Raw genomic sequence first — 19,470 nt, 5'->3', positions numbered from 1 at the left:
CCCGAGGTTGTGATGTGTAATTTCCCCAACACATCATCGACATCAATTTAGCCGTGATCCCGGAACCACTTTTCCGAACCCCATTTAGTATATAAAATGAGAGACTAAGACTGTGTTGCATGGTGGGTGGATCCCTCCACTTTAGTGGGTGATTTATCAAATACATACATAGTACGAAGTACGAGTATGTAGCTGACTGTGGATGATTCAGAGTGGGGTAGTAGGTACTTCTTTTTTGAAGGGGAAGATTTGTTTCACTAGGTCGGTGTATACCTGCTGAATAAATGCCCCGTGCTATTGTCTATTACTAACTGTACACACTGGAAGTAGATCGGATGGCTTCATTATCGTCTTCTGGTCTTTTGAGATGAGATCTTTCCGGTTGGCTATTCCATGCAAAGTTAGTTTACTGACTAGAATCATTACTAGAACGATCAATATGGCTGAAAGAATCCAGAATATGTAGTGAAACAATAGGAAATGCCAGGCAATCCTCGCTGACAACCGCTGTCTCCCAGAGGACTCATCTCACTATGTAGATGTCAGCCAAATACTCGGCCCAGAGCTCCAAGTCAGGTGGCTTATATATAGGGTGATCAACCCCGGTGCTTATGCTTTCCATCATCAAGTCATCCTTCAGACCTGATCATGGCCCACCCCTCAGCATCAGCATTGTCCTTCACCACCCCCTCGACTCCCCCGTCGACCGGACTGACCCTCACCAAGTTCCACCTCGAAAAATCAGGCCCCGGGGAAGTCCAGATCGCCTTCCTCTACGCCCCCATCAATCCGCTCGACCTTCTGGTTGTCTCGGGCAAATACCCCGTCAAACCACTCCATACCGTCCCCGGCACACCAAACCCATCATATGTCCCTGGATACGATGGCGTGGCCCGAGTCGTCGCCATCGGGGAGGGTATATCCCCGTCCGCCTTTCGTGAAGGGGACCTTGTCATCCCCGCCGGTCTAGGGTTGGGAACATGGCGTAGCCACGCCAACGTACCGGCTTCCAGCCTCCTGAATCTGACATCTGGACTGTCATTCTCTGACATCCCCTCCCGATCGAATGTTCTCGCCTTTAGCATCCTCCGTACGGTCTTCGTTACGGCTTACCTCTTGCTGGAACATAGCCGAGAATCTCTGAAACCCGGGGACTGGATCATCCTGAACGCTGCTACGGGGGCGATTGCATCCGCCGTAGTCCAGCTGGCTACTCTCCGTGGCATTCACTCCATCTGTGTCATTCGTGATCGGCCAGACCCAGCTTCTAATCAAGCGGCTGTCGACGAGCTCAAACGCTACGGTGCTCATACGGTCCTCACCGAGTCCGAACTCGAAGAAAGTGCCGCGGGGCTTCAGGGCAAACGTATCGTGCTCGCCTTGGATGCCGTATTTGGGGCATCTGCTGAGAGACTTGCTGCGACGCTGGCTTCTGGTGGTACCTTGGTGAATTACGGCACCCTGGGAGGAGGGGGTCCAGCGGCATCGATGGGGTTGACCAGTCGTGTTCTGTTCTGGAATCAAATCACGCTGCGTGCGTTTCGAGGGTCAACCTACCTCGCCCAACGGACGGAGGAGGAAACCCGGGATCTGGTGGTTTGGTTAGCCGGGCTGGTAGTGCAGAAGCGGTTGAGGATGCCATCGGTTCAGCTGGTGGGCTGGGGAGATGCAGATCAAGATGGAGTGCGGCGGGCCGAGGATCGGGCGGTGGGACACGCCAAGCTGGTCTGGGAGTTTGACTGGTTTGAATAGTTTGATGGTAGAAAGCTTGTGTAGACAGAGACACTTAACTCAGACACTTCCTCTCCTTCATCATCCGCAGTTATTTACATGACACCAAATCGGAGAAAACCCTAGTTTGTACCCTCACTCATCTCTAGCCCGCTGTTCATTCTCTTTCTCAATCGCAGCCGCATTGTATTTCCGCAGGATAGCATCCAGGCCAGCCACGGGCGGGTCATCCACCAGGCCCGCCGACCGCGACAGATTGGCGATTAGCGCGTACACACTGTGGATCACAATCACCTCCACTGTTCCTTCCGGCCCAAGGACCGCATTGCTAGCCTGCGCCGTTTCTGGGGAAAGGCGATGCTGGGTCACTAGCTCGGCGGTCATCTGGGCCACCAGTCGGTGTCGGTCGCTGAAGATGGTCTTGTCGGAGAGATCGCCTTCGCGAAGTTTGGCGAGCGCATCATCATCGAACCCGAACAATCGTGCCACGGGTTCGTTGACCTGCCATTCATAATCGCTTTCCAGAATGCTGGCCGTTCGCAGGACGACGACCTGCCATTCGGAGGAACGAATTGTGCGAGTTGGTGCCCATGATGCTGCCGTCAATTGCATGAACGGCTGGAAAAAGGTGGCGCTGTTGGCAAGCACCTTGGGTAGGTTTCGCTCCACAGGCAGCAGGGCCATCGCCTGCGCGACGGCTGGATCTGCCGTCTCGGGATTGAAGGGAGGAATAAACCACGACTGGGATGACATGGTGGAAGACTTGTTGCTGTGTGTACTAAGCTAGGATGTGAGAGATCTGTCGAGGAAATGTGGCAGCGTCGGCCTTTTTCGAAAATTGTCGGTAGCCATCATTGCCCACAAAGGAAGCAAATTGCTTGGAGTTGATTTTTAATCAATTGCTCAAGGATGCAGACCCCTGAGGGTTGAATCCATCGGGGCAAAGTGCGGACACGGGATATTAGGGGATGAAGCGATGCAACCCAGCATCTACTAGTGAGCACGCAACTGACAGGGGTTGTTGGCCACGACGTTGCAGAACAGGCCATCAGCTGCTGTGCCCAATGGAGAGAACGGCGTCTGCCGTCTGGCCTTTGCACTAACGCAGCCTCAACAGCTCCCGATTGGCCGGTTCACAAGGCTTGAGTCTGCCCGATCCTTTGGGGCCCCGGGATTCGGCAATATTGTCCAAAGAAGCAACAAAGATCGTCGTTAATTTAGATGTTGGATTTGTAATCGCCATTCTCTCTCCCTCGCCTACTAATACGACCATCGTGAGCTCTGAAGAGATGCATGGTCATTGCACCCTTCTTACTTTGCCGCCTTCTCCAAATTCTTCAGATCATCAGCGGCCACCACCATGTCAGACCGGTCCTCCTCCTCTGCCGGTAAGACGAAACAAGCCCTTCCTGAAACGCTCCAATCTACGGAAGGCATTCCACAATTGAGCGAGAAGGTTGATCCCACACCAACCCCTGCCCCAGCCAAAGCCCCAGGCCCATCGGACATTCCCAATGGAGGTTTCCTGGCCTGGTACCAGGTCATGGGATCGTTTTTCCTCTTCTTCAACTGCTGGTGAGATTTTAGATGCCTGATGTGGAGCATGTGAGCTGACGCTTCTAGGGGTATCGTCAATACCTTTGGCGTGTATCAGACGTATTATGAGCAGAACCTGTTGAAGACTCGATCTGCAATGGACATTTCCTGGGTGGGTTCGATCCAGGCCTTTCTCCTCGTATTCATTGGAGTCGTCACCGGTCCGTTGTATGATTATGGCTACTTCCGGGTGTTGATCGGCGTTGGGTCCATTCTGGTTGTCTTTGGTATGATGATGACTTCCATCTGCCATGAGTACTGGGAGGTCATGCTCGCCCAAGGCATCGTGGTTGGCCTCGGTTCGGGCTGCTTGTTCGTCCCGAGCGTGGCCATCTTGCCCACTTACTTTTCAACCAAGAAGGCATTGGCCCAGGGCATTGCCGCCAGTGGCAGCAGTTTAGGTAAGGAGCAGTGTGCACCCTTTGGATGAAGCTAACATCTCCAGGCGGAGTCATCTACCCCATCGTGTTCCGTAAATTGCAGCCTAGTATTGGCTTTGGCTGGGCCACTCGCGTCATTGCTTTTATCATGCTGGCCACGCTCATTATTCCCAACGCCGGGATGCGTATGCGGGTCAAGCCGTCCAGCCGGCGCAGGATGTTTGAAGCCGAAGCCTGGCGCGAACCACCTTTTGTTTTGTTCTCACTTGCTACCTTCTTCGGTTTCATGGGAATGTATCTCCCCTTCTTCTATGTACAGTCGTACGCGATGGACACCAAGATCATGGGCGAAAACCTCGCCTTCTATCTTCTATCCATCACCAACGCGGCCAGTGTGTTTGGACGGATTGTGCCCAACTTCTTTGCGGACAAAACGGGCCCTCTGAACATGCTACTCCCCACGTCGACGATTGCGGGTGTTTTGGCCTTTGTCTGGATTGGCATTCATAATACCGGGGGCATGATTGTGTTCTGTATTCTGTACGGATTCTTCTCCGGGACCTTTGTGTCTCTCCCTCCCACGACGATTGTGACGTTGTCTCCCAGTCTGGGGGTAGTGGGGGTCCGAATGGGGATGAGCTTTGTGCTCGCAGCGATTGGACTGCTGATTGGGACCCCGATTGGGGGCGCTCTGCTGGACCACGGGTGGGTGGCATTGCAGGCATGGTGTGGTGCCTGCGTCATCATCGCGGCCATTCTGGTGTTATTGGCCCGACTGACCAAGGTGGGAACCAAGGTGATGGTCAAGGCCTAGCCAGGTGTATGAGACCCTCGGGGTCCGATGTAGCTAGAACCTAGCCTATGATTACACTAGGATTGGCTACAGGGCACCATAAGCATAGTTGTCATGTTCAACCACTGCCAAGCTAGAATATTTAAACCCTAAAAGCAACCGAGTGCCATATCCATTCAATTTCAGGCCTTCTATCCGTTTCTTCCCGAGTATCATACCTGCAAATTCACGTTTCACTATGACTTCCGACGCCATGAATGCATCCCCCACCGACTGGCAAACTGTGGGCCATCGCAAGCGGGACGAAATCCAAGCCCGTATTCGTCCTTTCCTACCCGCCGACAACAACTTTCGACCCCCACCGGCAGAGGAACTGCAAGACGCACGAGAATACGCCCGGGGATACCTGGACGACACCGAGCTTCACCTGACGGAGGGTCTAACAGCGACGGAGCTGACGGAACGGATCGCCGACGGGCAGATTTCCGCCAAACAGGCGGTTGTGGCGTTCTGTAAGCGGGCTGCGATGGCCCATCAGCTGGTAAGATTGCACCATCAGGGGCCAGATTCCATGGCAGATTACAGCTAACCTGCCTAATCAAGACCAACTGTCTGTCCGAGGTGTTTTTCGACGACGCCATCCGTCGGGCGGAGGAATTGGATCGACATCTGGCCTCGCACGGCCCTGTTGGCCCGCTTCACGGCCTCCCTGTCAGCCTGAAGGATCAATTCCGCGTCGATGGAGTCGAAACCAGCTTGGGTTATGTGTCGTGGCTGGGCCAGAGGGACACCGAAACCTCCGAGTCCCTGATTGTCCAGCATCTCAAGGCCATGGGGGCCGTGCTGTACGCTAAGACGAATGTGCCGACTAGTTTGATGGTGCGTGATTGATCCTGTTCCTTCATCCCCTCTCATCGGAGGTGGAAAACCCCGCATACCCCACGTTCGTGGCTTTTCCTGAAGGATTCCCCTTGCTGATCTTTCCTCAGGCCATGGAGACAAACAACAACATTATTGGCTACACTGTCAATCCCTTTAATCGATTGCTCTCGTCAGCGGGATCCTCGGGCGGCGAAGCAGCCCTTTTGGCCATGCGAGGCAGCGTCATTGGCCTCGGCTCTGACTTTTGTCAGTGTCTCCACCCCCTCAGCAGAAATGAACTAACCGTCGGACTCCAGCGGCTTCGGTCCGTCTGCCATGCAGTGCGCAAGGCTTGTATGGACTTAAGCCCTCCCATGGAAGACTTTCATACCTCCGCGTGGCCAATAGCGTGCGTTCCTCACGGGGATCCCATCTCACGTCAGCCCTAAGTCTAACACAATGTCTATAGATGGAAGGTCAGGATCTCAACAACTCCGTCATTGGCATCATGGGTCACGACGTCGATGATCTCGCCTTCATGACGCGTAGTCTGCTGTCTCGGTCTCCGTGGGAAGACGATCCCAAAGTGGCCCCCATTCCCTGGACACAGGCTAAATTCGACGACACATTGGCTCGAGGAGCCAACCAGCGGTTGACATTCGGGGTGCTGCGATGTGATGGCGTCGTTCAACCTCATCCTCCGGTGGCTCGCGCAATCGAGGAGGTTGTACAGGCCCTTCAGGCTTGGGGACACGAAGTAATCTATCTTGATTCCACAGAGTAACCGTAACCCTGCTAATGTATTACAGGTAATTGAATGGTCGCCACCGAACCACGCCGAGGCTTTTGATATTCTGGTACGTCCACTACACCATGCTCCAATGGCTAACCCTAACATACCGTAACATAGTGGAACATCTTCACATCTGACGGCGGCCGTGACATCCACACCGCACTGCAAGCCAGCGGCGAGGACCCAATCCCCCAGATCGCAGCCGTATACGGCTCCAAACCAGGCCATCTCCCAATGAAATCCCTGCACGAGACATGGCAGATCTCCACCCGTCGCAACGACTTCCAGACCTCATATCTCCGCTACTGGAAGAGTACCGCGGAGTTGACACGCACCGGCCAACCCGTCGACTTCATCCTGATGCCTACCGCACCCACTGCATCCTTCCGTCCCGGCCAGGCTCTGTATCCGGGATACACGGGAGTAGTGAGCATTCTGGACTTACCGGCCGTGGATGTCCCAGCTACGCGTGTCCAGGCTAGTCAGGATGAATGGCATCATCGGGACGAGTTCTTTAACGATTTCGATCGACAGATCTGGATGCAGTGTACGTGGACACGTTCCGTTCCTGGCCTCGGACCATGCTGACGACGTGCAGATGACAAGAACGTGTTTCATAATGTTCCGGTGGGAGTGCAGGTCGTGGGACGGAGATTGGAGGAGGAGAGGGTGTTGGCGGGGGGGCGTCTCGTGGCTGAATGTTTGCAGAAGGTGAGCTGAGCAAGCTGACAAGGTTACATTGCATTCATTGCATTGCATGGAATGGGAGGATGCGTATAGCCTCGTTTCCGCTTGGCCCGTTGTGAATAGGATAGGAATGGATTCCCTGCTTGAATGATCCTGCAATCCACACCACCCTGTCGTAACAAGTACCATGAATGATTTTATCCAAGTACTATACTCCAACCCACAAGAAGAACTATATAACCCCCAAAAATCCCACCCCATCCATCAACCATCACCACCCACAACCACAACTCCAGCTCCCAAACAACCAAACCAAACCAACCAACCCAATACCAAATCCACAAACAACAACCGCAACCATGCTCTCCAGCATCCTGCCCTTCTCTGTCCGTCCCCTCCCCCCCTCCCCAAAACCCCACCCCAAACCCTCTCAACTAACAGAAAGTGAAATTTTTTAAAAAAAAACAGCCCGACCTCGCCGACCGCGCAAGCCAATACTGCGAATCCCACTCCGACATCCCCCCCGACACCCTCCTCGCACACTGGGTCCAAACGACCCAGAAATTCGGCGATGCGGATAAAATGTCCTCGAAGCTGCAAGGACAATGGATGATTTGGTTAGCTGAGGATCGGAAGCCGAAGAGGGGTATGTCCCTCTCCCCCCTCCATATTCCTACATTTCTTGATATGAAGAGAGAGAGAGAAAGAGAGATAGACATACTAACAGAGAAATAAAAATAAAGTGCTGGAGATAGGCACCTACAGCGGCTTCTCCGCTCTAGCCTGGTACTTGGGAACCCAGAAGACGAAGGCCGAGATCGTGACACTTGAGATAAATTCCGAGATGATCAAGGCTGCTAAGGCTGCTTTTGAGCGGTTCAAGGCGACGGATCGGATTCGCTTGGTGGAGGGGCCGGCGGGGGAGTCGTATGTTTTCCCAATTTCTTTTCTTCTCCCTCTTTGCCCTAATCTAATACCAGATTGACTAACACTGGGTTGTGCTGTGCTGTGGAAACAGGATTGAGAATCTGACCGGCGAATTCGACCTCATTTTCGTAGACGCCAACAAAGACGGCTACGAAGACTATGTGAAGCAAATTCTGGATAAGAGGTTGCTTTCGAAGGATGGGGTTATTTTGGCGGATAATGGTACCCCCACTCCACCCCCTATCCCTATCCTATACCCTACTTCTTCTTTTCTAGATCTGTCTCGTTGAGGATAAGGCACTAATGGTTCTGGTGTGGGTGGGTAGTGTTTGCAAGGGGCCTCACCCTGGGGCAAGAATTCGCCCCTCATCTTTCGAATGCGGTTCGGCCGTATTGGACTGCGAATGGGGTGGCGTTGGATCACTTCACGAAGTTTTTGTTGGAGGATGAGAGGGTCTCGACGGTTTTGTTGCCGTTGTTTGATGGGGTTAGTTTTGTGAAGTGGAGGGATTAAGTTATTTCTTTTTTTCTTGATGGTAGGGGATGGGGGTATCAGGGGTTTGAGGGATGGTGCTGGTGTAGTGAGAGGGGGTTGCTGGGAGGGAGGGAGAGGGATGGGTGATAAGTTGGGTATGTAGAGAGTATTTAGTGTTAAGTGTCGGTGTCAATGAAAGGGTTTGGTGAGAGTAGTAGCTGAAGTAGAGTAGTCATTGTTGTTAGTTAGGGTTTGAATATGAATGGTAGATTTGAAAATAATATCTTAACAAGTAATATCTTAACAAGTATGGCTCGTATTCGGTTCTAAAAGTAAAGATCGACATCCCATGACGAAGATGCATCCTTCTATAATCTATTTCTATAATGTTACCTGGCATGGCATGGCATGGCATGGCACGGCCCCAGGTCAGTCACATTCACGTATAATCCCAACCCATGCAGACAGCATCATTGGATGCTGCCCCCAGCTAGTCGATTGCGTTTCCACGTTCCTCCGGGAAGTAGGTGTAAGCAGAGGTCAGGAGGGAGGGGGATATAAGGATGTCTGACACTCCCCTCCTCCCTTCCTCCGTTCCTTCTTCATCTTTCTCTTCCTCCCTCTTCATCTTCCTCTCCCTCATTATGTCCATTCTCCCTTAAACACTCATCTGACAATCAACATGAACACCCTCTCAATCCAAACCCACACCATCACCACCCCAACCAAACACATCCCCTCCACTCCACCTCACGAAACCCTCCCAACCAGCCAATCCTACCCCCCAGACACAGACACCACCTACATATGTCTGGAAATTCCCCTCCCCAGTACCCAGAGCCAATTCCCCTCCGTGGCCAGAGTATGTGATGCCTGGCGTGTGGTGGCGGCTCTCCGCCCCGTTCTTCGGATGGCAATCCAGTCCGAGTCAACCCTAGCGGTCTGGCGCACCCCCGAAGACTCTCGGTTCGGGGTCCCCGAAATCCACGAGAGGAACTGTCCGGCGCGATGTTTTCTCGTGGGCACGGAAAAAGAACCCAAGGTGTATATCACCATTCTGAAGGCGTTGGTGGATCTCACCTCGCTGGATGTGGTGAGACGGGACTTTTTGGCTTTCTATCTTTCTGGCCTTATGGAGCCGAATAGAGATCGGTTGGTGATTAGGAATGGTCTCGGGGCTGGGAGGGATGGGTTGGCTGCGGGTGAGTATTGGAAAAAGGTACTCGGTGGGGCGCCTACGGCTCCGTTGAGGACTTTTTCTCTGTTGGAAGGGGAGCAGGAGGTCGCGGCGACGAGGGAGATTTCGAAGGAGAGGTTTGGGCAGGTTGTGGAGTATGCTGATAGACTTGGGGTGTCTGTTCAGACTGTCATGTATTGTGCGTGGTCGGTTGTGTTGAAATGGCACACGGATACTAGTCAGGACGCGGTCATTTTCACGGTGGCTGGACGGGAGCCATCACTGCGTGAAGGAGATCCGGCGGTTGGTCCGTTTGACCAGGTTTATCCTCTGTGTTTGCAGGTTCGGGATGACAGTACCATTGAGCAGTGGGTTACTGCGGTGGACAAGTCGGAAAGAGAGGCGGCACAGCATGCCTTCATCGGCAACGACAAGATCATGCAGCAGGCCCCTAATCTCTCTGTCCAGACTGGACTGTTCTTTCTCGATCCTTCGCTGGTGGAGACGTTCACCCCCAATCCACAGAAACGTCATGTGACCGTGGCTATTAGTCTTCAGGATGGTCTGACTATACGAATCCTCGGTGCAGCCCAAGTACCAAGTGCCAAAGCTGCCATCCTGCTCGATCATTTTGTGACTGCGATGGAGTATATCACTTCGAATCCCTCCAAGCATCTTGGCGACCTCAATATGATTTCCGAGCTTGAGAAGCGCCAGCTGATTCAATGGGCCGAGCCGCTGACTGACCCTGTTGACGGACTCGTGCATCGGCTTGTTGAACGCCAGGTCACTGTGACGCCGGACGCGCCCGCTCTGCAGTTCGAGAATGATCCAGCCCTCACATATGACCAGCTGAACCGACTTGCAAACCAACTAGCCCGCCAGCTACCCTGCGGCCGGGGCGATTACATCCCCGTGAACATGCGACGCTCCGCCGGCTTGGTCGTTGTGCTACTGGCAATCCTCAAAGCCGGAGCAGCATACGTGACCATGGACCCTGATGTCCCTCTCGAGCGCAACCAGTTCATCGTGGATGATGTTGCGGCCAAGTTCGTCGTGACTGATGCTGGCCTGGCGGGAACACTGTCCCGGCGGAGTATCACATACGAGGAACTCATTGAGAACGCCCCCGCGTACGAGGACAGCAATCCTTTGATCCCTCAGGAAGCCACCGATGTGGTGTATGTAATCTATACTTCAGGATCAACAGGAAAGCCAAAAGGTGTACTTCTCGAACACCGAGCAGCAGTCAGCGGGCTGGCCGCATTCCCCAATATCCCCGACTTGCGCCAACTACTGTTCCATAACCCCGTGTTCTCCGCTGCACAACGGTCCATCTGGTCAACGCTAAAACAAGGTGGTTGTCTCTGTGTTGCCAGTAAAAGCAACTTGACGGTGTTCATCGGTGACACCATCAACCAAATGCGCATCAACACGATCGATGTCACCCCGTCCACGGCCTTGCTGATCAAGCCCGGCACCGTCCCCTGTTTGCGTCGGATGACCGTCGCAGGAGAGTTAATCAACCCCGCTCTGGTCCCAGCCTGGGTGCACCGTCTGGAGCTTCTGAATGCCTACGGACTGAGCGAAAACACCCAGTTCAACTGGAGAAACGTCATCCGGCCGGACCAGAACCCGCAAAATATCGGGCGGCCATCCGACACGACGCGGGCGTATGTATTAATGCCTGGATCCACCAAGCTGGCGCCGTTGCTCGTTCCTGGTGAGCTGTGTCTCGGAGGAAATCAGTTGGCCAGGTACTATCTCAACCGCCCGGAGAAAACAGCAGAAGCGTTTATTCCAAACCCGTTCGGACCGGGTCGTCTGTATCGCACTGGAGACATGGTCGTGATGCACGAGGACGGATCCGTGGAGATGATCGGGCGTATTGACTTCCAAATCAAGGTCAACGACCAACGAGTCGAGCCTGGGGAAGCCAATTCCATCATGCAGCTGCATCCCGGGGTGCGCGAGTGCTGGGTGGTTCCGGCGGCCCTGGCGAACAAAAAAGCCTTGGTTGGTACGGTTGTCCCGGTTGATGGGCAAGACTGGAACACCTTGCTGGCCGACCTGCGATCCCAGCTACAGAAGGCGCTGCCGTTGTATATGTGCCCTACGTACTGGGTGCCGATGGAGAAATTGCCGCTTAACGTCAACGGCAAAGTGGACGTCCCGGTGCTGAAGAGAAAGGTGGAGGCCATGAGCGTGGAGGAGCTCCTCCGGACATCTGGCGCGCTGGAGACAGACGCCTGGGGAGTTCAGTCAAAAGAAGCAGACGGACTTCGGGAGATCTTTGCCGAGGTTCTCAAGCTGAGTTTGGTTACACTCACGCCATCCACCAGTCTGACCGCCATGGGTGGCTCCTCGATGGATGCCATCTTGATATCTTCTCGCGCCCGAAACATCGGGCTGAAGCTGGCGGTGCCTGCTCTTCTCAGCGGCCGAACAATCGTCGAGCTGGCCGGTCAGGTCACAGCTGATAGCCGAGAGGAGATTGTCTCTGTTCCCAACAATTTTGCTCTGGTGCCCGAGGGGGTCTCAATTGACTCGTCCGACATCGAAGACATCCTCCCGGCGACGCCCCTGCAGGCAGGCCTGATCGTCGATTCGATGCTGGAACGCGGACACTACATGTACCATCAGGCATACGCTCTTGGAGAGGTCAGCGTACAATTATTCCAGGACGCATTCCAGAAAGTCGTCAATGCCACCCCGATTCTGCGAACCAGATTCAGGGGCCACGGGGCTTCATTCTTACAGATCGTCCACAAGTCAATGTCTGTACCATGGGAAACGAGCTCCACGAGTGCAGACGACTTTATCGTGACCGACAGGACATCCAAGGGTACTTTCACCGAATCAACACCCCTCATACGCGCCGCAGCCGTCAAAGGAAACCAAGTCGTTATCGCCATCCATCATGCTCTCTACGACCATTGGTCATCGGCTTTCATCCTCCACGACGTTCTTGAGATCCTGAACGGTCAGCCCGCGGCAATTAGACCAAGGTTCAAACTCTTCATCCAGTACCTCCTGCGCAGAGACGTCAGCGACATGGCGCGCTTCTGGAAAAAGTATCTCCACCAGTCTGAAATGACTGAAGTCGCTCCCGCACCTGGGGCCACGGGTCTGTATGAAACGGTAGACCTGAACTTCAACGTTGACGAGATGAGCAAGCTTATCGGCGTCAGACCCGCCTCGCTACTCTATGCAGCCTGGGCGATTACACTCTCCTCCTCGGTTGGCGTCCAGGATGTGACCTTCCTAGTCAGTCTGTCCGGCAGAGATGTCCCCATCGCGGGCATCGAAAAAATGGCCGGACCGACGCTGACAACCGGTATTATGCGTGTGGAGGTTGACTCGGAGGTAACCCTCCGGGATTTCGCTGAAAAGGTGCAGAAAGACATCTGGGAAGTCTCGAGCCATGGGAACTGGAGTATCAATGACATGTTGCGTGCGGCTGAACTCACCACAAAGACTCCCAATACACTGGTGAACATTCTCACGCAGCCAGCAGACAACAGCACCCAACAGAAAATAAAGTCCGTTCCGGTGCCCCTTGCTCCGAGTAATGGCCTGCTCACGCTGGAGATGGACGCAGTAAGCCCAAACCACATACGGATGATGTCCACTGGGGGGTATATGAATGCGACTACTATTTTGAAGAAGTGTCAACAGATCTTCCGCTCTTTCACTGAGCCAGACACTCGCGTATCCGACGTGGTAGCCAGAACCGAGGGAATTGACGCGGAATCATCGTCCCCGGCCTCGGATAGCCTGCTGATGACACCGAGGACGGAGAAGAACGAGGACGAGGCTTTCCAATGCATTCGTCTGGATGAAGATTGTGCTCCATCGACAAATAGCTCCAAGGAACATTTGCTCCATCATCGGTTCGAGGAGCTGGCGCGGTCAAACGGAGAGCGTATTGCTCTGCAATGGGAGCTTTCTCGAACTGTCTCGTATGCAGAGCTTGACGCCACATCCGCTCGGGTCGCATCCCAGCTTCGGTCACGCGGTGTTCAGACTGGCGATACAGTAGTGATGCTCCTGGAAAAGTCCATTGAAGCTGTGGTCATCTTCCTCGCCATCTTGAAAGCTGGCGCTGTTTATGTGCCGCTGGCTGTCGAGAATCCCATCGAAAGAAACCAGTTCATTATTCAACATGTCGATGCTGCTGTGATTCTGACCCATGATACTTTCATTGACCAGTACGAGGGCAAGGGACGTGAAGTAGTCACATATGACAGTCTTCTTCATCCTAGTACCAACGGCAGCCTCACCCTTCCTACGGATATCCGCCCCGAGAGTCTGGCGTACATCATCTATACCTCCGGGAGCACCGGGGAGCCCAAAGGCGTCCAAATCACACATGCTGCCGCCTCTGCAGCCGTCGGCAGCATGATGCAGGCGGAAGGCCGTCACCGGGGAAAAGAGCAGTGGAGAGCTTTGCAGTTCGCCAACTATGCGTTTGATGCCTCCATCCAAGACCTGGCCAACACTCTCAGTTCGGGTGGATGTCTCTGTATGGCGCCGCCTGATCGTCTCCTGTCTGATCTGACTGGCATGATTCGAGAGGTCGGCGCTACCTGTGCGATCCTCACCCCGACGGTGGCCGACACCCTACAACCTGAAGAAGTTCCCACCCTTCAAACCCTCATTCTCGGAGGAGAGCCTCTCACGGATGCCTTGATTGCAAGGTGGGCGCCTACTAGGACGCTGCTGAACGTATACGGACCCACTGAGACGAGCATGGTCATCACAACCAAACGCGTCTCCCCCACCACGGATCATCGCAACATCGGTGCGCCTCTTGCGACCGTGGCTGCCGTGGTGGTCAATCCTGAAACCAATGTCCCGGTTCCAGATGGTGAAATCGGCGAGCTATGCGTTGCCGGTCCGCAGGTGTCTGCGGGTTATGCCAAACGGGATGATTTGACCGCCAAAGCCTTTGTCACGAGCATTCTTCCAGACTCGTCTCTTATGTACAAGACAGGAGACTTTGTTCGGTGGATTCCAGGTGGAGAACTTGAGTACCATGGCCGGGTGGACCAACAGGTTAAGGTTGCCGGTCACCGCATTGAACTTGGGGAAATTGAAGCGGTCATTCAAAATTCCGACAAAACGGTTCAATCGGTTGTTCTTGTGCTGAATGTGTCCGGCGTCTCGCAACTGGCCGCCTGTGTGATCATCGAGCCTGGTGATGATGATGGCTTTGAGGCCCCTGAGGTTCGCCAACAAGAACTCCAAGAAATCTGGCAGGGACTGCATGGGTTGGCTTATTACATGCTCCCGAGATATGTGTTCCCCATGCGCCGGTTCCCCCGTCTTGTATCTCAGAAGGTTGATCGAAAACGTTTGAAGCTCGAGGCTGAGGCCCTCGATCCCGTCGTCCTCCGGAGTTATCTGGTCAACGCCCCGAAAGTCCAGATCAGCGAGGAAGCGGGCGAGCCACCGTCGACCGAGCAGGAAATTGCCATTGCCACGGCATGGGCCTCCATCCTGCGTACGAACCTACGCAGCGTGCGGAGACATTCAACATTCATTGCTCTGGGTGGCGATTCCATCTCCGCCATCAACATGGTGAATCTGGTCCGACAATCCGGATGGGCCATCAGCGTTGGGAACGTTCTCAACCATCGGACGCTTCGAGAGGTGGCCGAAGCCGCAGAGCCCACCACGACTAATGCAGTCGACATCGACGACATATCAAGGTACAAGGCCCCCGAGACCGCACTGCAGCAGTGGAAATCCACCAACCCGGCAGTGGAAGTCGACCACTGGTACCCAGTCCCTCCGGGTCAAGCCGAGTTCCTAGAGCAAGGGGCGCGCGAGGAACAGTTCTGGGTGTTGATGGTGGTCCGGCCACTCCCAGAGACCCAGAACATATCCAACTGGATCTCCGGCGTTATCCAGCTCACCCGCGAGAGTGACATCCTGCGGTCAACCTTTATCAAGACCCCCGAAAACGGCTGGGTAGCAGCTGTGCTACGGCACGCAGACCCAGTATTTCACTTCATCGACTGCACCCGCGATGAGCGACAACACGTCGTGGACGAGATCTGGCAGAAACGGTTCAGATTCGGCGAGCCGTTCGTCCACTATTCAATCCTCAGCTACCCAGACGGCATCAGGGAGGTAGTAGTAAAGATGGACCACGGACTCTGGGACGGCACCTCCCTCCGTCTGTTCGACGAACACATCGCGGCCATTCTCTCCGGAGAGAAGTCTCCCCATCGCGAGCCCTTTCACCGTTTCGCAATGCACCAATTCCGCGCCAACAAAGCACGAACCCTCCCATTCTGGCTCTCCATGCTTCCCTCCCCGGACAGACACTGGCCATCTGTCCCCAGTCCCAAAATCTCGAAAGCAATCACAGACGCCGTGCCGATATCGCAGGACCGACTGTCCGCTCTGGCCAATACCTGCGGTGTTACCATTCCCACTGTATACCAAAGCGCATTCCAGCTATGGCTTGCAGCCGCCAACACCAACAACAACCTAACGGGCATCGAATCCGCATATGATTACCTCCTCGCCGGCCGTAACGTCAGCCTCCCCAACCCCCAGGTCATCAACGGCACCTGCGCCAATTTCCTCCCGCTGCGTATCACATCTCCACTTCACACCACTGTCTCTGACTACATCGCCCAAACGCAACAACTCTTCTGGGAGGCGTCCGGGAACGGCTGTGTCGGGCTAGAGGAGATATATCGCGTGGCGGGGCGTGATCGATGGGATCACGAGAAGGGCGGTAATCAGGTCATGTTCCTTTTCCAGCCGTTTGAACCCCGTCCTCAGTCTGACAGCGATCAGATAATGGACTATGTAGTGTTGCCGAAGAGCCAAGTGACGATGTTTCAACCGTATGCTTTGGTGGTGGAGTTTGCCAAGGCTGTCTCAGGACATCGGGTCAAGGTGATGTACGATGAGAGGTACTTTGGATTGGACGAGGTAAAGGGAATCGAAGAGTGGATATTCGAAGCCGTGGAGCAGATGTGTGAGATTGGGGGAAAGGGGACGATCGGAGAGGTTCTTGGAAGTGTGGAATCAAGTAGCGTGGGAGGAAGAGTGCGGTGAAGCAAAGCAACAGATACAAACAGTCAGCTGATCAGTCAAATGAATCCAGTAGTATTCACACCTCTTCCAATATATGCAATCTAATCTACAACCCTGCCTCAATCCCCGCCACTTCCGCCATCACCTCCCTCACCACCGTCTTCACCCCTTCTCCCGGCTCCTCATACGGCGTCCTGGGCTTCAACTTCTCCTTCGTATCCTCAATCCCCGCCTCCACCGCCGAAAAAACCGCCGCCGCATACTTCGTCGCCGCAATGCCACTCTTACACGGACTCTCCGCCAACGCCGCCACCCTCTGCAACTGCACCGCCTCCTCCACCCTCCCCTCCATATACAACTCATAAACCCTCGCCACCGTCTTCGGAAACACATTCGCAAAAGCCGCAATACAACCAGCCGAGCCCGCCGCCAACCCCCCAATCAAAAAATCCGACTGCCCCCCAAAAACCGCAAACTCATCCCTCCCAAACCGCGCCGCCAGACGAGTAATCTTCCCCACAGACCCACACGTCAACTTCACCCCCACGACATTCGACACCCCATTGCTACTCTCCCTCGCCGACTCCCTCACAATCTCCTCAATGATACCCGAATCGAGATCCACCCCATTACACACGCCCGGGAAATTGTACACCACGACAGGCAGGGGGCTTTTGCGGGCAACGTCTAGAAAGAACCGCTTCACGACGGAGGGAGTCGTCGCTTTACCGAAATATGCGGGGGGGAGGACGAGAATGTAGTTTGCGCCTGCGGCGGCGGCGTCGTGGGCTAGTTCGAGGACTTGTTTTGTGGAGTGGGCGCCGCAGCCGGCCATGAGGGGGTAGTTGGGGCCGACGGCGGATCGGGCGGTGGAGATGAGTTGGGAGCGTTCTTCGCGGGTGAGAAGGAAGGCTTCGGAGTTTGTGCCTAGGATGACGAGGCCGGTGAGGTTGGTGGTTGAGAGGTAGTGGTAGTATTTTGCTTGGGAGGGGAGGTCGAGGGTGTCCGTGGTGGGGTTGAAGAAGGTGATGGCGGGGCACCAGACTCCTGGTTTGGGGATGTGAGGGTGGGTGGTGGAGGTGGTCATTGTGAGGGGGGGGTTGTTGTGTTGTGTTGGTTTAAGGGTTGGTCGGGTTGGTCGGGTTGGGGTTGTTGATTGAGTGTGTAGGTAGCGTGTTTGGTGATGGACTATATAGTGTGAGATGCGGGGTGGAAAAGTATCCGGTCGGGATCTGTTGCCGAACGCTTATCAGCTAGCAACTAGTATCAGCGGGTGTCTGTTCCGAACGATGGGGACGATATCGGAGATGGTGCGGGGAGGGATGTAGAGGCGTAGTAGATGATATCGAAATGAGATTCGATTGTGGTAGAATATGGGTTGGAGAAGGTCTGTAGCACTTTCTATCTTGTATCAGGTTCACTTTTGGGATACGGTTTGTCGTCATGTATTCATTCACTATGGCTTCGCTATGGAAGATATTATTGAGCCGATTCAAATCGGAGATATAGATTATTTTCTTAAATACATCCCAAATACAAATTCAAACAATATAGATCTTTTTTTTTTATATATAATGGTAAGAGTGATGTCGTTACTGTATTTTTTGTGGGAAAATCGTGCATAGTATAAGGTCTGCTAGCCGTAGGGGATGTTATGCGCTGTAGGAGATGTTTTCCCACCCTATGGTTCCCAAGATCCTTGCAGCGTCAGGATTAATGGACCGTGAAGACGAAGACCGTCGAATTGCCGAGTAGGGGGTTGTCGTAGCTGCAAGTGTGGGTCGTGGGGCAGAAGGCCGTTGCAATCCTTGGTTGCTTTGGACAGCTGTTGGATAAAAAAAGATGGCTGGCGATGAAGGATACCGCGGCACTGAGAACTGGCTAGTTAATGCGGCTTCTGGAACAAAGCGTTGTACTTGAAAGGGCTGTCGAACTATCGCCCGGCTCTGCGCAACTGAGGGAATTGGTTGTCGAAAATATGATGGAGGAATGGGTTGTAAGGGAGTCTGTAAAACTTCATGGCTGTTTCTCGCGTCTGCTGCAGTAGTAGGCTGGGAAGGACCAACCCCTATGACATCTTAGCTGAACGATCAAAAACATCGTGGAAAGCGCATTGATAAACTAACCGTTGGAAGGCCGAGTAGACACACTACAGGATAGGACATATTGTCGACAGCGTGCGCAGGCCGTTCCCGGACTCTTAATTTGCTTTGCACCGGCATCTGAATACACCCAACACTCAAAATTCCTTTCCACACAAAAATCGCAGCGGTCATTTCCATGGAATTGCCGGCCCAATTCAGTCTCATGATACGACTAATATAGCTAACGTGCCACTGTTTCCTTGGGCTTTTGCCAGCCAACTCAGCTGCCGGGATATACCACCACTTTCCAACCCAGAGTAGGAAATATAATGCATCACTCTTCCCATGAGTGAGTCAGTTCCAAGCAAAGCGTTGTTTGGGCGCAGACTGAGAATACAAGGACGCTGGCAAAGGATTTGGGAATTGTGGGATACCTCTGCCAGCTGAGATTCTTTGTAAAGGACCTGCGACGTGTCGAATGTCCTCATTAGCTGGGCCTGCTCGTGGAAGATCTTCGATCTCGTCATCGAATGTGAGTCGCTCCAAACGGGTATGACGGGCTTCGTGTGCAGCAATACTGGATTCCTGTCGATAGTCCGATATTGGAGTACGTCCTGCCATAGTTGCTCTATATTCGGTCAGCGAATTAGAGTCGTCGCTGTTGGCATTGGTCTTCGCGTGTCAACTAGTTGGAAATATAGATTAGATCTCTTGCTTTGACTGGGGTTTGATATCACGCAGTGAACTTTAGATATCCTTTCCCCCATTAGTCAATATCAGAACTCACATTGTCGTTTTACTCGCAACGATGGGATAATCTGATACCGAGTTGGATGATAAACAGAATCAAAGAAACTCTGTTTCCAAGAAAAGAACGCGTGCAGTCCAGGTGTCCCTAGTAGGACTA

The 19,470-nt window shown here is 53.7% G+C and overlaps 8 protein-coding genes across 8 annotated transcripts; 5 read left to right on the top strand and 3 right to left on the bottom strand.

The window, feature by feature from the left end:
• Positions 1–150: 150 nt before the first annotated feature.
• Positions 151–1,809, top strand: BO94DRAFT_388494 (MDR family NADPH-dependent oxidoreductase). Its single transcript, XM_025607309.1, has one exon. It carries the CDS (start codon positions 649–651, stop codon positions 1,750–1,752), a length of 1,104 nt encoding a protein of 367 aa, XP_025469073.1. The 5' UTR covers positions 151–648; the 3' UTR covers positions 1,753–1,809.
• Positions 1,810–1,831: 22 nt separating this feature from the next.
• On the bottom strand, positions 1,832–2,749 carry BO94DRAFT_533475 (carboxymuconolactone decarboxylase family protein). The gene has a single exon (XM_025611342.1). The coding sequence runs from the start codon at positions 2,482–2,484 to the stop codon at positions 1,867–1,869; it is 618 nt and encodes a 205-aa protein (XP_025469072.1). The 5' UTR covers positions 2,485–2,749; the 3' UTR covers positions 1,832–1,866.
• Positions 2,750–3,021: 272 nt separating this feature from the next.
• On the top strand, positions 3,022–4,664 carry BO94DRAFT_533473 (MCT family MFS transporter). The gene is made up of 3 exons (XM_025611341.1): positions 3,022–3,306; positions 3,355–3,728; positions 3,773–4,664. The coding sequence occupies exons 1-3, from the start codon at positions 3,092–3,094 to the stop codon at positions 4,519–4,521; spliced, it is 1,338 nt and encodes a 445-aa protein (XP_025469071.1). The 5' UTR covers positions 3,022–3,091; the 3' UTR covers positions 4,522–4,664.
• An 89-nt stretch (positions 4,665–4,753) lies between these two features.
• BO94DRAFT_462709 (amidase) lies at positions 4,754–6,874 on the top strand (the record flags this gene model as incomplete). Its single annotated transcript, XM_025607986.1, has 8 exons — positions 4,754–5,041; positions 5,104–5,379; positions 5,490–5,628; positions 5,679–5,770; positions 5,831–6,118; positions 6,171–6,218; positions 6,272–6,701; positions 6,753–6,874. The coding sequence occupies 8 exons, from the start codon at positions 4,754–4,756 to the stop codon at positions 6,872–6,874; spliced, it is 1,683 nt and encodes a 560-aa protein (XP_025469070.1).
• Positions 6,875–7,122: 248 nt separating this feature from the next.
• On the top strand, positions 7,123–8,317 carry BO94DRAFT_488879 (O-methyltransferase). Its single transcript, XM_025609077.1, has 5 exons — positions 7,123–7,227; positions 7,310–7,487; positions 7,585–7,768; positions 7,860–7,990; positions 8,095–8,317. Exons 1-5 carry the CDS (start codon positions 7,201–7,203, stop codon positions 8,280–8,282), a joined length of 708 nt encoding a protein of 235 aa, XP_025469069.1. The 5' UTR covers positions 7,123–7,200; the 3' UTR covers positions 8,283–8,317.
• Positions 8,318–8,554: 237 nt separating this feature from the next.
• Positions 8,555–16,529, top strand: BO94DRAFT_573793 (nonribosomal peptide synthase). The gene has a single exon (XM_025614985.1). The coding sequence runs from the start codon at positions 8,926–8,928 to the stop codon at positions 16,498–16,500; it is 7,575 nt and encodes a 2,524-aa protein (XP_025469068.1). The 5' UTR covers positions 8,555–8,925; the 3' UTR covers positions 16,501–16,529.
• A 56-nt stretch (positions 16,530–16,585) lies between these two features.
• Positions 16,586–17,952, bottom strand: BO94DRAFT_513297 (dihydrodipicolinate synthase family protein; the record flags this gene model as incomplete). The annotated part of the gene is made up of 1 exon (XM_025609839.1): positions 16,586–17,952. The coding sequence occupies exon 1, from the start codon at positions 17,564–17,566 to the stop codon at positions 16,586–16,588; it is 981 nt and encodes a 326-aa protein (XP_025469067.1). The 5' UTR covers positions 17,567–17,952.
• Positions 17,953–18,258: 306 nt separating this feature from the next.
• BO94DRAFT_388435 (uncharacterized protein) lies at positions 18,259–18,951 on the bottom strand. The gene is made up of 2 exons (XM_025607308.1): positions 18,606–18,951; positions 18,259–18,547 (listed from the first exon to the last, which is right to left on the bottom strand). Exons 1-2 carry the CDS (start codon positions 18,786–18,788, stop codon positions 18,413–18,415), a joined length of 318 nt encoding a protein of 105 aa, XP_025469066.1. The 5' UTR covers positions 18,789–18,951; the 3' UTR covers positions 18,259–18,412.
• Between the last annotated feature and the right edge of the window lie 519 nt (positions 18,952–19,470).

Source organism: Aspergillus sclerotioniger, assembly GCF_003184525.1.
Source record: "Aspergillus sclerotioniger CBS 115572 chromosome Unknown BO94scaffold_9, whole genome shotgun sequence".
Classification (NCBI taxonomy): domain Eukaryota; kingdom Fungi; phylum Ascomycota; class Eurotiomycetes; order Eurotiales; family Aspergillaceae; genus Aspergillus; species Aspergillus sclerotioniger.
Note: the sequence above shows the minus strand (reverse complement) of the source record. Positions and strands in the feature narration are given on the sequence as shown.

Coding starts and splice junctions, on each gene's coding strand:
- BO94DRAFT_388494 (XM_025607309.1), top strand. CDS start 649: ATGGCCCACCCCTCAGCATCAGCATTGTCCTTCACCACCCCCTCGACT.
- BO94DRAFT_533475 (XM_025611342.1), bottom strand. CDS start 2,484: ATGTCATCCCAGTCGTGGTTTATTCCTCCCTTCAATCCCGAGACGGCA.
- BO94DRAFT_533473 (XM_025611341.1), top strand. CDS start 3,092: ATGTCAGACCGGTCCTCCTCCTCTGCCGGTAAGACGAAACAAGCCCTT. Junction 3,307..3,354: donor TTCCTCTTCTTCAACTGCTG/GTGAGATTTTAG, acceptor TGACGCTTCTAG/GGGTATCGTCAATACCTTTG. Junction 3,729..3,772: donor CGCCAGTGGCAGCAGTTTAG/GTAAGGAGCAGT, acceptor TAACATCTCCAG/GCGGAGTCATCTACCCCATC.
- BO94DRAFT_488879 (XM_025609077.1), top strand. CDS start 7,201: ATGCTCTCCAGCATCCTGCCCTTCTCT. Junction 7,228..7,309: donor CCAGCATCCTGCCCTTCTCT/GTCCGTCCCCTC, acceptor AAAAAAAAACAG/CCCGACCTCGCCGACCGCGC. Junction 7,991..8,094: donor GGTTATTTTGGCGGATAATG/GTACCCCCACTC, acceptor GTGGGTGGGTAG/TGTTTGCAAGGGGCCTCACC.
- BO94DRAFT_573793 (XM_025614985.1), top strand. CDS start 8,926: ATGAACACCCTCTCAATCCAAACCCACACCATCACCACCCCAACCAAA.
- BO94DRAFT_388435 (XM_025607308.1), bottom strand. CDS start 18,788: ATGAGACTGAATTGGGCCGGCAATTCCATGGAAATGACCGCTGCGATT. Junction 18,548..18,605: donor GTCTACTCGGCCTTCCAACG/GTTAGTTTATCA, acceptor AAGATGTCATAG/GGGTTGGTCCTTCCCAGCCT.